The sequence below is a fragment of the Lygodium microphyllum genome, chromosome 16 (assembly GCF_053477565.2).
Source record: "Lygodium microphyllum isolate KBCC chromosome 16, Lygodium_microphyllum_v1.1.10, whole genome shotgun sequence".
In the NCBI taxonomy this organism is placed as follows: domain Eukaryota; kingdom Viridiplantae; phylum Streptophyta; class Polypodiopsida; order Schizaeales; family Lygodiaceae; genus Lygodium; species Lygodium microphyllum.
In genome coordinates, this window is record NC_141150.1 from 35,024,344 (window position 1) to 35,039,824 (window position 15,481).

Here is a 15,481-nt window from a genome sequence, read left to right on the forward strand (position 1 = left end):
ACCATTTTTTCTTGTCCTATATAACAATGAAAATATGTAGCCATTTACACAAAAGCTTGTATCTTTTTTCCCTTCTTTGATACAAGCTTTCATAATGCAAGTATGGGTGACCAAATTTGTAGACACTCACCTTTGAGATGTTGCCAAAACATCTCAAAGCTTCGGCACCATGTCCATGATTTGCCTATCTTTAGTGATCAAGGCACTTCAAGAGACTTTGTTTGGTACTGGGAACTTGTCAAACACTTCTTTTCCTTTTGCGAGTGCAACACACTTTGAATACACATAGAGCTAGGCAACACCAACACATATGTCCTTTTTAAGAAACCTTATGTTGATGATATCTATATGCATCATGCTGCCTCAATGGAGTTCTTACAAAGCTTCTTTGGCTTCATAGCTAATTAGGTAGAAAACATGCAAAACCCTACTAGCCATTACTAAAACCTCTTCTTCCACACTGTCTTTCATGTGCTATATACCCTTATTCTTCTAATCCCCACTAAAATCAATAGATTGCATGCTATCCTTTTTCCTATAAGATTTGCTAATGTGAAGGGTTCCTAATCTATAAGAGAGCTAATTCATATTCAAAGAACCACATAGAAGCTTGAAGAAGAATTCAAATAAAATAAAAGTATATTCTACACAATGCATACTAGATGTTCTATACAAATGTACTTGTGTGTCCACACTCGCACTTCAATTTCTCCAGACACGATATGTACATGTGGACTAATGTATTGCATCTTACTCTCACACATGTACAAATTGCCCCAAAGACCTTGTACCCTAGTTCTTATCCTAAGGTACTTGAAAGTCTGTGTACAAATGCATCTACAATGTGTGAAAGTATTTGCACTCTTGTCCAAGAATCGTGCAAATTTGGCCTTATATATTACCTAAGTGCATAAGGTAATCATCTGCTTCAATATGTCTAAGTAATCGAGTGGATAAGGTGTTCTTTTAGTAAAATGCTATGAGCCATAATGACATGGGATGGCCATTTTCTGGCTTGCCATCCTAGACCTAGCTTATCCTCAAACCAACCCACATCCCAATCCCATCCACTTATAAGAGCCCTCTTTGATGGTGACAAAGGAGGGCAATTCTAGTCCACATCCCCATTCCCATTCCCATTCCCAAAACCATCCACATCACTATGCTATGAGCACTAAGTAGTAGAGTGTGATGGTGGTATAGTGTCTAAGTATTATATAATCATGTGCTAATGCTACCTAGAGTGATTCATGAGTGCCTAATGTGGCCTAAATTGTTGAGTGAGGTTATTGTCATAAAAAAATGAAGTTCTCAATGTGGTCAGAGGGTGCCTCATGATCAAGGGTAAGAGAGTGGAGATGGTAAAGTGAGTTGAAATAAAGTGCATGATTGTGCAACTACGTGACTATGTGATTGAGTATGTGCAGTGGAAGAGTGTGCTTGAATTTTTGCCTAACAATGTGGCTAGACAATCATATGGCCTATCTACATAGTAGTTGAGTGGACTAAGGTACTTAAGTGGTTGGGTGAAAAAGGCAATGTGTGGTCCACATGATGAAGAGGGGAAAGACAGTGCGGTTCAAGGGTACTAACCAATGTGGTGAATGCTCATGCATAGCCATGGTTGATGCAAATATATACCCATACAATATTGATAGCTTGTAGATATGTTGCAAGATGAGACTCATGTAGGTACTTATGATATAGGGGAGATGCCATGTACACCTCAACCTATAGCCAAGTGAGAAAAATGCTACTCGATGCAATGGGAACAACACTCCACTCGTCAATAAGCTAGTTACTTGTGCACATTTGATAGATCAACTTCTTCAACTAATCTTGCTAATTCTCAGTCCCTTAAGATAATCTATGAAGTGTCATCTAGCATGATGGTGAGTGAATACACAGCCTACTAATGTACCTTGAATTGGTTTTTTTGGTTGTCATATATGTACTCCCTCCCTTACTCTCCTTTTGGATTTCATATGGATTTGTTTACCCCTTTGAGCTACTTCTAACACGAGAACTATTTTCATTACTTGCATTGGGGTCAATTATGATGAAAAGAACTCAATGGAAAAGAGAGATTGCATAATTGTTGAAGTTGTAAATCATGAGCTTATGTTTGCCTTATCTGTGAATTGTCATTATCATTCATGCCAACAAATGGTTTTCCTTTTGAATAGATTGTGGTGGTAGATGTGGATAAAGTAATTGTAGTTAGCAAGCAACAATTGCTTGAACGAGTATGTTAGAGCTTGAGTGCAAGAGATGAAAGACTAAGATGGAATGAATTTTTGAATAACAAGAATACCTTTAGAGTCACGGTGGATGTAAACCCCTCTATTCTATAGTCAAGTGAGGTATTAGAGCCATCTCTATTCCCTTCTTGCTTACACTTTCTTCATGGTATTAGAGCCTGATATGCTCTATGACATTTTTCAAGTAAAAATATTATAGATGTATTGCTGAAGAAGCATGTATAGAGGAAAAGGGGCTAGCAATGGAGTTCAACAATTGGTGAGAACCGAGTGACCAAGTGTTGACTCATGTTTATGCCCCAACCTCCACAGCGAATGATCTTTTTGAGCCACCTTGTCTAGATCGATGATGGTATCCTGGCACCATTAATTAGTGCTCCAAAATCCCTCCAATATTTAGTGCTCCGAAATCCCTCCAATATTTAGTGCTCCAAAATCCCTCCAATATGTAAAGAGTCGTGTAATATATGATCAAAGCCTCCAACTTTGGCTTTCATTGGCTTGGTTAGTAAGCTAACTAAATTTCGAGTTGGCAGCTTATTAAACACTTCTTGTGCTTTTGAAAGCAAGCTAAGTTCAACACACATATCTACCAATACAATGCCACAACTACTATATCATGTGTATTTCTTAGCCCTTCTATGCCACTTCTATGCATCCACATGCCTTGAAGATGCAGCCAAAAGTGACTAAATAAGCCCCAGCTTGTGTACCTTGGTATGTATCTTTTTTCCCTTCTTTGATACAAGCTTTCATAATACAAGTATGGGTGACCAAATTTGTAGACACTCACCTTTGAGATGTTGCCAAAACATCTCAAAGCTTCGGCACCATGTCCATGCTTTGCCTATCTCTAGTGATCAAGGCACTTCAAGAGACTTTGTTTGGTACTGGGAACTTGTCAAACACTTCTTTTCCTTTTGCGAGTGCAACACAACACACTTTGAATACACATAGAGCTAGGCAACACCAACACAGATGTCCTTTTTAAGAAACCTTATCTTGATGATATCTATATGCATCATGCTGCCTCAATGGAGGTCTTACAAAGCTTCTTTGGCTTCATAGCTAATTAGGTAGAAAACATGCAAAACCCTACTAGCCATTACTAAAACCTCTTCTTCCACACTGTCTTTCATGTGCTATATACCCTTATTCTTTTAATCCCCACTAAAATCAATAGATTGCATGCTATCCTTTTTCCTATAAGATTTGCTAATGTGAAGGGTTCCTAATCTATAAGAGAGCTAATTCATATTCAAAGAACCACATAGAAGCTTGAAGAAGAATTCAAATAAAATAAAAGTATGTTCTACACAATGCATACTAGATGTTCTATACAAATGTACTTGTGTGTCCACACTCGCACTTCAATTTCTCCAGACATGATATGTACATGTGGACTAATGTATTGCATCTTACTCTCACACATGTACAAATTGCCCCAAAGACCTTGTACCCTAGTTCTTATCCTCAGGTACTTGAAAGTCTGTGTACAAATGCATCTACAATGTGTGAAAGTATTTGCACTCTTGTCCAAGAATCATGCAAATTTGGCCTTATATATTACCTAAGTGCATAAGGTAATCATATGCTTCAATATGTCTAAGTAATCGAGTGGATAAGGTGTTCTTTTAGTAAAATTCTATGAGCCATAATGACATGGGATGGCCATTTTCTAGCTTGCCATCCTAGACCTAGCTTATCCTCAAACCAACCCACATCCCAATCCCATCCACTTATAAGAGCCCTCTTTGATGGTGACAAAGGAGGGCAATTCTAGTCCACATCCCCATTCCCATTCCCATTCCCAAAACCATCCACATCACTATGCTATGAGCACTAAGTAGTAGAGTGTGATGGTGGTATAGTATCTAAGTATTATATAATCATGTGCTAATGCTACCTAGAGTGATTCATGAGTGCCTAATGTGGCCTAAATTGCTGAGTGAGGTTATTGTCATTAAAAAATGAAGTTCTCAATGTGGTTAGAGGGTGCCTCATGATCAAGGGTAAGAGAGTGGAGATGGTAAAGTGAGTTGAAATAAAGTGCATGATTGTGCAACTACGTGACTATGTGATTGAATATGTGCACGTGGAAGAGTGTGCTTGAATTTTTGCTTAATTAAACATGTGGCCAAAGTGCTCCAAGTAGTTAGGACGATGTGCTTCAAGTGATCGAGTTCTCCAATGTGGCTAAACAATCATGTGGCCTATCTACATGGTAGTTGAGTGGACTAAGGTGCTTAAGTGGTTGGGTGAAAAAGGCAATGTGTGGTCCGCATGATGAAGAGGGAAAAGACAGTGTGGTTCAAGGGTATTAACCAATGTGGTGAATGCTCATGCATAGCCATGGTTGATGCAAATATATACCCATACAATATTGATAGCTTGTAGATATGTTGCAAGATGAGACTCATGTAGGTACTTATGATATAGGGGAGATGCCATGTACACCTCAACCTATAGCCAAGTGAGAAAAATGCTACTCGATGCAATGGGAACAACACTCCACTCGTCAATAAGCTAGTTACTTGTGCACAAGTGATAGTTCAACTTCTTCAACTAATCTTGCTAATTCTCAGTCCCTTAAGATAATCTATGAAGTATGTGGTTTAGTGGTTCACTACGCCAATACTTCAACCATGACTTTGCTGCTATGATCATAGACCATGTGTAAGAATCAACTACATGGTATCAAAGCGATGATTGCAATGGAAAATTGAGCCAAATTAATTACAAAAGCATATTATAACTAGCAAACAGTGTAAATGAGGACGACTCAATCGCACTCAAAATGATTAATTCTAACATAAGCCTCAACTTAGCTCTAATATTTTATTTTTAATATTATAATTACAATTAATTAATGAAAATTTTAATGAATATGAATAAATTAAAAGAAAATAGAGACAACAATGCACTCTAAATAGATGAGTACAATCACTTTAAAGCTAAAGCATATAAATAGCTTTATGTGATAACAGTCTCCATAATAGTAATAATTTCACATTGCACTCCACTAGTGATCAATATTACAATCATTACATCTCTATACTTGTCTAGTTATTTGCTCACCAAAAGCAAAACAAATTAATTGCCTATTATCATCTGTTTAGCACAATATGATCATCATCACGCATATAAAAAGTTAGAATTGTACTACAAATAGGTCAAAATTAATGAGAATCCACAAAATGACTAAATACAACTTATTTTTATAGAAGTAACACATGATGTATAAGCCTATCTTACTCTGTATATTCTTTACCTTAAATTAGAATTAGACTCAATATATACTAGGCTTATACTACATTAAAGATTAGTGTTAGGGCTAGGCTCGTAGTAAGGTAGAGCTTAAGCTTAGGCTTAGGTTTAGATTGGATTAGTTATATAGGCAAGGTATATGCATAGGCTCCTCATACAGACAAACTGATAGAGGCTATAGAGTGGCTAGACATAGGTATGTCTAACATAAATACACAAGGGGTAGGCATAGGATACACATATGGCAAGTTAGGAAAATACTAGGCATACTATAAGCCAATCCTATGTGTATACATAGTCTAAGCATATTCTAGGAAGAGTTTAGACATAGGGTAAGCATATGCTAGGAGCCAATGCCTAACGCAACCCTATCCTATTCTATGGTTACCTTGTGCCTAGAAAATGCCATATATAAGTTGTATTCTTATGCATAGCATATAATGTTCCTACTTTATATTATCGAGCCAATGCCTAACCTAGCATGTGCTTATCCTATGCCTAATGTATAAGCTAGGCTATATATAAGCTATGGATAGGCTAGACTAAGCATAGGCTACACAAACTAGTGAGTATAGCTATAAGTGTGGAATCGAAAGCTTAACTCATAAGTGAGTAATATACAAATGTAAATTTCAAATAAACTAATATTTATTTACTAGTTTTACCTAGCAAAATCGTGAGTCTACGTTAACTTGAAAGACTATCCATAATTTCCTAGATAGATGATAGTACTTGCTAGTTATGACTAGTGAAAAAAAAATTTCCTAGTTATGTTGATATTGTTACTAGATATACAATAACTTACTAGATAATGTTACTAGATAAGGCTTCAACTTTCTAGATACTATCTAGAAAGATACTATCTAGAAAAAGGGATTTACTAGTTAGAAGAGATTCGTGATGACAATATTATCTAGTTATAACTAGAAAATTCTACATTCTTTCTAGTTTGATTGCTATTCTTCCTAGTTATAGTGTGAACTTTCTATATAGTAAGTGGTCTAGAGTTTGTTGTGATACATATGGCTGTCATAATTTAAGTAGCATTCTTCTGCTGTGGGAGTGCTCGAGGCTTTGCAGAATCCATCAAAAACGTCTGTATGTTGCTTTCATCCATAGAGAGCAGACTTGTATCCCGCTTTGGAGGAGCATCGTCGTCGTCGTCGTCGATAGTGACCCAATACGCACTTTTCTTGGTAAAGGATTTGCTGGAGATGAAGAAAAGAGGGATTTTCTCAGCATAGTCAGCAAGCCCCGCTTGTTTGAGGCAGCTCCGAAAGCTATTCTCCACATCCTTACGAAACCTCATGCTTGCTTCGATAGCTTGTATCTTATCCGTCGCATTCATGAGTGCACTGGCGACGGCGGTGTCGCATTTGGTGCGCACAAATGCGCAAGGTTTCCCATAAGAAAGAGCCGCCTTCAGGATCTCCAAATCGACTTCCAAGAAGCGATCGCCAGTGAGGATGAGGATGGCGTCAAAAGCGTAGAGCTTCTTGTCAGAGAAGTAAGTGGCTGCGGGATGAGACTTTGTGCCAGCACCAGGAAAATCCCAGAACACCACGTGAGGCGCCTTCGGGTGGGGGTAGCTCTTCACTACTTGCGTGCATTCTGTTTGTCCAACGGGCGCCGCACCTACCATTAAAGCACAATAATAGTTACGGCCTTGCAAAGTGCAGGTGGTAGGAGATGAGCTGTTGTCTTTCAACTAATCTGGCGGGCTAGCTAGTATATAACAGGTATTGAAATAAAAGGCGATTTAAGGGATCGACAGCCAAGATGCATGGTGCAGATAGGAATATAGGAACTCATGCATGGGTGGATGGTCGATCATGAGCCTCTTATATACTATATATATACCTGAACGGTTGTCTTGGATGGATCCGATCCCATTGATGAAGGAAGATTTGCCTACCCCGCTTTGCCCACTCACCGCAAAGTTGTAGTGATTGACGCAATCGATTCCAAGCGCTTTTCTAGCCCGTTCTATGAGCACCTCGGGTGGTTCCGTTGGAGCTGGGGCCGGCGCTGTTGCGAGTCCAATAAATTGAAAAGCCCCAAAATAGCAAGTTCTGTGAACTTCACGCTAACTTCACACGACACTCTGTAACTGTCCAGCAACCACCTTCGAACTGCCCTCGAAGGCTATTTAAGCATGTTCCTACATACGTATCAATCAATCAATTCTTGCCCTCATATACATTGTCTTACATTGTCTGCGTGTGCCTGTTTTTTTTTTTAACATGGTATCACTGTAAGCACACGCTTACCCACCACCCTTCCATCCCTCTCTGTTGCTCTTGCTAGCGCCTGCTTGTTGATCCGGACAATAGTATGGCACCCCCGCAAGCACCAGTTTCTCTCATCCCAGCCACTGTCAGGAGTTATCATCTTGACAAACTGACAGGCACGAATTATCTCACGTGGGCCACCCGTGTCACCCTCTTGCTCAAGCGAGCATCCCTGTGGGAGATTGTTGATGGCACCCGTCCCCAGCCTGCTGCTGGAAGCCCCGACCTAGGTACTTGGACTACCCAAGACCTGCAAGCCCAAGCAGAGCTCATGCTCCATTTAGGCGACCGCCAAGTCCAGCTGGTACGGCGTTGCCAAACCTCTGCAGAGATTTGGAGTTTTCTGTGCTCCACTTACCATCATGAAGACCTCATCACCCGTGTCACAGCACTCAAAAAGCTATTGACCTCGAGTCTCTCTGAGCAGCAGAATGCACCTAAATTTGTTGATGAGTGGCGTACACTCCTCGACAATGCCCTCTTGTCTGGCCTGCAACTAGATGACAGCCTCCAATCCATGCTGCTCCTGGCCACACTCCCAACATCTTGGAGACCCTTCATCACCACCCAAGCCTCAGTGGTCGGCCTCACTGTGGAGACCCTCATAGCCAGAATCCTTCAAGAGGACACTATGAGGAATGGATCCTCTCCACCAGCACCTGCTGTTGCTCAATTCCTTCAACGGAATCCTGGAGGCTTCAGATGCAGGCCCTTTCAGCGGCCCAATGCGACCCTAAGAAATCAGCCAAGAAGCAATACCCCCCTGACTCCTACAGTTTGCGGATATTGCAGACGCCATGGCCATGTCGAGCGCGATTGCCGCACCAAAAGACGTGATCAGCAACAACGAACTGGTCGTCGTCCTCGCGCTCACCTACAACAAATGGAGGACCCTGCTCTTGGTCAATATGGTATCGAATCATTGCAATTATTTAATTCTGTGATTCAAACCATTAACACACCAATGCTTGATCAAGATCATGCTTCAGAATGGTTGCTTGATACCGGTGCAACCCACCATATGACTCCCCATCGCCATTTCCTTCATGGCTACAGAAAGCTTTCACCAAGTGTGCAGGTATATCTTGGTGACGACAGGAGTCTTAATGCAACGGGAATTGGCAATATGCTTGTATCATTACCAAGTGGGACGACCATCAAAGTGCATGATGTCTATCACATCCCTAGTCTCAGCCGCAACATACTCTCAGTCACTTCTGTCACCTCAACAGGTTCAACCATTAAGTTCTCTCATGATCATTGTGTCATTCAGTTCAAACTTCCCACAGGCGAGTTTGAGCTAATCAAGCTTCAACAGAAGAATAGGTTATATCCCATCCTCATTTCACAACAAGGCAACCATCCAATCATTGCCTCGACTTCAAATTTGTCCCTACATTTAACCAAAGCCACCTCAACCTTGCTGTGGCACTACCGGCTTGGACACATCAACTCTTCCACCCTCAACCATATGGGAAAGAACCGCCTTTGCCAAGGGTTACCTGATAACCTCTCACCAATTGATCTTTGCGAAGGCTGCCTCCTTGGCAAATCCAGCCACCATCCCTTTCCAAGGTCCCAGACTCGTTCAACACAGCTGAATCAGCTGGTCCACAGTGATTTGTGCGGCCCGATGGAAACAAAATCCCTCACCGACTCTCTTTATTTCCTAACTTTTGTTGATGATTTTTGCAGATATACCACAGTATATTTTCTCAAGCTCAAGTCTCAGGTCTTGACATGCTTTCAGGATTATTGCAAGAAGGTCATGCGAACTCATGATCTCCCAATTCAAGTTCTCCATTCTGACAATGGTGGAGAATACAAGTCTAATGCTTTTCAGGTTTTTTGCCACAGTGAGGGCATCCAACAGCAGTTCACAATTCCTTATACCCCACAGCAAAACGGTGTCTCCGAAAGGAAGAACTGTACCCTCGTCCAATCTGCTCGTGCTATGCTCCTCACTGCAGGCCTCTCCAAATCATATTGGGAAGAAGCAGTAGCCACTGCGTGTTATCTTCAAAACCGCATACCCCACTCCACTCAACCAACATACACCCCGCATTTCCATTGGTTTGGACAAAAACCAAATCTGAAGCATCTTCAAACCTTTGGCTGCACTGCGTACCCTGTCAAAGCGATCTCCTCACGTCAAAAACTTGATGCCACAGGTGAGCGAATGATCTTTGTCGGATATGGGGACCGCTTTGGTATGAAAGCCTACCGGCTATATGATCCTCATCATCAAAAATTTCATTTTGCCCACTCCGTTTACTTTGATGAGTCTTCTTTGCTCAGCCCCCAGCCTGCTGAGAAGTCCAAACCTCCCCTTGAAGCTTCTCCAACGACATTTCCTGATTTCAACTCTGAATCTCAGTTTTCTTCCCCACCCCAAGTTGAATGGGAAGAACCGGATCTCGCTCTACACCCACCTCCACAAGTGCCCCAACAAGCCCCTCCATCACCAGCAGCTCCTAATTCTCCAAACCCCATTAGAACACCTCTTCTCTCACAACCTCCTCCTTGGTCTCTTGGAGAAAGGACTGGCTCTTTCCTCTTCCCTCAACCTCCTACACCCATCCAAAATCAGCTGGAGCAAGCTGTGAATACTTTTCAACCAACCTCTTCTACCGTACCACATCAACCTTTACAATCATCTCCTGCACAGCAGCAGGACATTTCCCTTGCTCCTTCACCTTCATCCACCTCCACCGAATGGGCTGGACATTCCCTGCAACCACACGTCCCTGCGGAACCCATACATCAACCCTCCTTGATGGCTCCTACTCGGAGAACTCGCTCAACTATGTCTCCCAAAATGCGCTCACTCCGGGAGATATACGAACATAGCAACCTCTCCCTCTTGCTCGATTCTTCCATTGAACCAACCCATGTTGCTGCTGATGTGGAAAGCATAGCCCACCCTTTGGTTTCCACCATTTTCAACCTCCAAGTTCTCTATGCAACTGCCCACGCCCCAGCCAATGATCCTGACTCACTGCCTCTAACTTCAGAACCAATCGATGCAATCACTTTAGAAGAAGCCCTCGCTGGAGATGAAGCCCCCAAGTGGAAAGATGCAATGGATTCTGAATATCAATCACTCATTGATAATCACACCTGGAAATTGGTGCCTTCCCCACCCCACAGGAAGCTGGTCACTTGCAAATGGCTCTTGCGAAAGAAACTTAATGCTGATGGAAGTGTCTCACGCCACAAAGCCCGCCTCGTAGCTCGAGGATTCTCTCAGGTACCTGGCCTTGACTACAGTGAGACTTTCTCTCCTGTCCTTCGCATCACCACCTTCAGGGTGCTGATCGCCATTGTTGCACAATTTGGCTTCTTACTTCATCAGATGGATGTACGCACTGCCTTCTTGAATGGCGATTTGGAAGAACTCATCTACATGCAGCAGCCTCCTGGTTACATCTCGGCTGAGCACTCTGATTATGTCTGCCAACTTCTCAAAGCCCTTTACGGCCTGAAACAGTCATCCCTTCAATGGTACAAGCGATTTCATGGCTGCATGGAGAAACTTGGGTATCTACGCTTTCAATCGGATCCCAATGTTTACAGCTGTCACACAAAAGACACCTTTCTTTTGCTTGCCATTTATGTGGATGACATCTTGCTTCTCTGCAATTCTCAGATATCTCTTGATGCTACTAAGGCAGAGTTACATGCTTCCTTTTCAATGACGGACATGGGTCCCATCCACTACTGCCTTGGCATCCAGGTTCATCAAGCTGGTGGCACCATTACCCTCTCGCAAGAAGCATACATCCTCTCCCTATTGAGAAAGTACAACATGGCAGAATGTAAAGGCATGGAAACCCCCTTGCCACCACATCTCAAGCTTCAGCAATCTGATCACTCCAATCAGATCACCCAGGTTTTCCCTTACTCCAATGTTCTTGGAGGTGTGCGCTACCTTGTCACTAGCACCCGTCCTGACATCTGTTTTGCTGCCAACCTTCTCTCTCGCTTCATGCAGCACCCCGGAGCACCTCACATTCAATGTCTCAAGCGCCTCTTGCGCTACCTTCAGCACACCAAATCTTTTGGTCTTTCTTACTATGCAGTTACTCCTAAACCATCACCTTCCCTAGTGGGCTACTCTGATGCAGATTGGGGGGGTGATCAAGTAACCTTACAATCTACCTCAGGATATGTTTTTTCTCTCTCCGGAGCTGCAATCGCATGGCAAAGTAAGAAGCAGGACAGAGTGACTCTATCATCAACGGAAGCTGAATATGTCTCCATGACACTTGCACTAAAGGAAGGCATTTGGCTGAAGCATTTGCTGATTGAGACAACCCTCTTTGAAGATCAGCCACTTCTCCTTAACTGTGACAACATGTCTGCAATCATCATCGCAAAGAACCTAAAGCACTCGGAGAAGACAAAGCATATCGCTATGAAGTTGCAATTTATCAGGGAGCTGATTCAAGAAGGAAGCATTCAACTGGCTCATGTTCGCACAGAACATCAATGGGCTGACTTTCTCACCAAACCACTTGCGAAAGCAAAGCATTTGGAATGCTGCAGACAGCTTGGCCTTATCCCTGTATAATTTGGCCTTGTCAATTTAGGGGGGTGTGTTGCGAGTCCAATAAATTGAAAAGCCCCAAAATAGCAAGTTCTGTGAACTTCACGCTAACTTCACACGACACTCTGTAACTGTCCAGCAACCACCTTCGAACTGCCCTCGAAGGCTATTTAAGCCTGTTCCTACATACGTATCAATCAATCAATTCTTACCCTCATATACATTGTCTTACATTGTCTGCGTGTGCCTGTTTTTTTTTTTAACAGGCGCCACAGAAACTAGTCCAAGCGAATACCATGCCGATCAACATCAATAAAATCATCATCCACCCTCACATAAGCATCAATAATACATGATCAGCGGCGCAGTACCTTGAGGGGGGTGCGCGATGGGTTTTGGCGGTGCAGGACCTAGTCGAACGGATCAAATGATCAGCCAATCCACATGATGCAGAAAACTACATTAAAGCAGCTGGTTGTAATAGAATCATTCATCATCCACTATTAAATGATCGGCGGCGCCGCACCTTGAGGGGTGTGCGGTGCAGGAGGCGGCGGTGCAGGTGGTGGAGGTGGCGGTGGGGGTGGTGGGAGGAGGTGTGACGTTGACAGGTCGCGAAGGTCGGCGCCCAAAGAATTTTCCAATAATCCCACCCATTCCAAGATATTATTAATTAGGAGACCTGTGAAACACAACATGCGTGAGTAACGTGTAAAGCTAACATTACTCTCTCTCTCAGGCGCACATGTACATTTTAGACCACATAATGTTTAAGTCACGAACCCGTTCACCGAACCTAGTACGTGCAACAAAGGGGAGAGAATACACAGAACAAACTAATTCTACACACACACACAAATAGAGAGAGAGAGGGAGGGTAATGAAGTTGGAAATATTCTCCTTCCAACCACCTTTTATAGCTCCAAACAGAGAGGGGCAATGAAGTTGAAAATGTTCTTCTTCCAACCACCTTTTATAGCTCCAAAGTTCTTCACTTTATTCCTAATTCCCTCTCACCCTTCTTCATGCATTAATAGACATCCACCCAAGGGTATCACTATCCCCATCAATCGACCCTGAATTTATTGTGGTCCCCGCTCACTAGCACTTTCTCCATTTTTCTTTTCTAATGGTAAGGAGATGCACTTTAAGAGAAAAATTGTGGAAAACAATCTAGGTGAAGGCCTTTCTTTGTGTGTGTATACGAGTGGCTATGTGTATGTAGACATCTTCATCCATATTTTGCACACTAAAGTCTAAGCCATCATGCCAAATGATGTTCACTTCACTAATATGTCAACCTATCATACTATATCTTCTTGATCTATAGGGTACTATCAAATACCCCATCAAAAGCACCTTGGTGATCAGGGTGGTGTTTAGCCTATGCTTCATATACATGGAAAACCAAATTAACAAAGAATCAGTTGCTGGTGTGCGAATGAATGCTAAAACTCGTGGCCAGTGGAGGAGACATCCACGATCAAATAACGACTTTTTATAATTGTCCATAGTGGAGGAGGGATCCGATACCAGAGACGTAGCCTCCGTGAATCTTGAAATTACATCACTGGAGCACACCAATGAGCTTATCTCTCTTCGTGTAGGAGGATCCTGACATCTGTGTGTGGACTCCTGGTGATGACCATGAGAAGCGTGTTGATATTTGAGTACCCGGTGACCATAGCTACGACGACGAATTCCCTGTACGACGGTGACGTCCTACGAATTCACTGTGAGGGTGACAAATTCACTGTGAGAAGCTCCTAAAGTAGGCGCAAGGTACAAGAGTTTGCGGCTAGTCCACCTGCGCATGCTTGTCCGCCTGGAGCTGCAACACACACTCAAGCTACACTACATCCAGCTCATGGAGAACCTGATCACCTGAGGCATCCGGGTCTCATGGTACCCTCAAACAGGCCGGAAAGGGCACTTAGCTCTTCGTGTGTCACATGACGTCAACCTGCTCTGGATGAGAAAATAGTAGCTTGGTGCGAGACGAAGAACCTCGTAACCGTGCTGGAGCTAGCAAAGCTGCATAAATAAGACAACTCGCATAAATAAGACAACTCGCATCAGCCAAAAGGATACGCACACACGTGTACCCAAACCCCTTATGAGACAAGCAATGGTTATGTGTTTACATGTGCACCTAATAGGCACTTTTGATTTGTCTTTTTTCTGGTTGATTTGATTTTTAAATTTAACGAAAATTTTCAAATTCAGGAAACTGAAAAACGATGAATAGAAAGCAAATGCAAACCCAATGTTGTGTGTATGGGGATATAATTTTAGATAGAAGACAACATTCGTCACTGGCTTATCATCATTGGTCATATTAGGTCTATTGTCATGCTCTGCAAACTTCAAGTCTGTGCACCACGGTATGTTGCCGACAGCCAGACAATAGTTGTGAAGCACCATTGGGCTGCCGGCACTGGCTCCCAAGGTGACCTCAAGTTCTGCTATGAGACAATAGCAACAGTAATAGCAAGAGCAAGATGAGGCAGCAAAAGCAGTGGAAGCTTCGGTAGTCAAGAAGAGGAGAGGCGGGAAGAGCAAGGCGTAATCGAAGTAGGAGGTGCGAGAGAGGACGTAGGCACAAGCAAAGGTAGAGATAGAAGTAGCTAGGAGGCCGGAGGCCAGGAGGGAGGCAAAGCCTAGAGGTGCGTCAAAAGGCTTAGAATTAGAGCAAGATGTGCTAGTGCCAATGACTTTTCTAAAAAGGAGAGGGCATAAGAGCAAGGCTTAGCTGGAGCAAAAAAGGATTGCATGTGAGCACCTGCAGAAGCAGCGGGCCGCCATGCTACAGGCCATGGTGGATATTTTGTACGACATCATATTTTGCCACATCTTGGGTCCTCACCTACGCCCAAAACAGCAACATCGCTATGCTTTTATCAGCTACTGCATTGAGCACCTCCACAAGCGCCTCCTTCGAGTTTGTCTGCAACCATATAAAGATTGCAGCATTAAAGGAGCCGGCTTGGAGTTGACCAGTTGTATAGAGTAAGCAGAGAAGAAGCTAGAACTCCTTCTCCATTAGTACTGCACAAAATTCCTCAAATGTCAAAGCTTAGAGTCCCACTTAAGTATTTAGGGCACTTACCACC

The 15,481-nt window shown here is 42.8% G+C and overlaps 1 protein-coding gene across 1 annotated transcript; it reads right to left on the reverse strand.

The window, feature by feature from the left end:
• Positions 1-6,343: 6,343 nt before the first annotated feature.
• Positions 6,344-15,173, reverse strand: LOC148022695 (uncharacterized). The gene is made up of 5 exons (XM_087695247.1): positions 15,151-15,173; positions 14,332-14,402; positions 12,895-13,050; positions 12,740-12,778; positions 6,344-7,163 (listed from the first exon to the last, which is right to left on the reverse strand). The coding sequence occupies exons 1-5, from the start codon at positions 15,171-15,173 to the stop codon at positions 6,565-6,567; spliced, it is 888 nt and encodes a 295-aa protein (XP_087551373.1). The 3' UTR covers positions 6,344-6,564.
• Between the last annotated feature and the right edge of the window lie 308 nt (positions 15,174-15,481).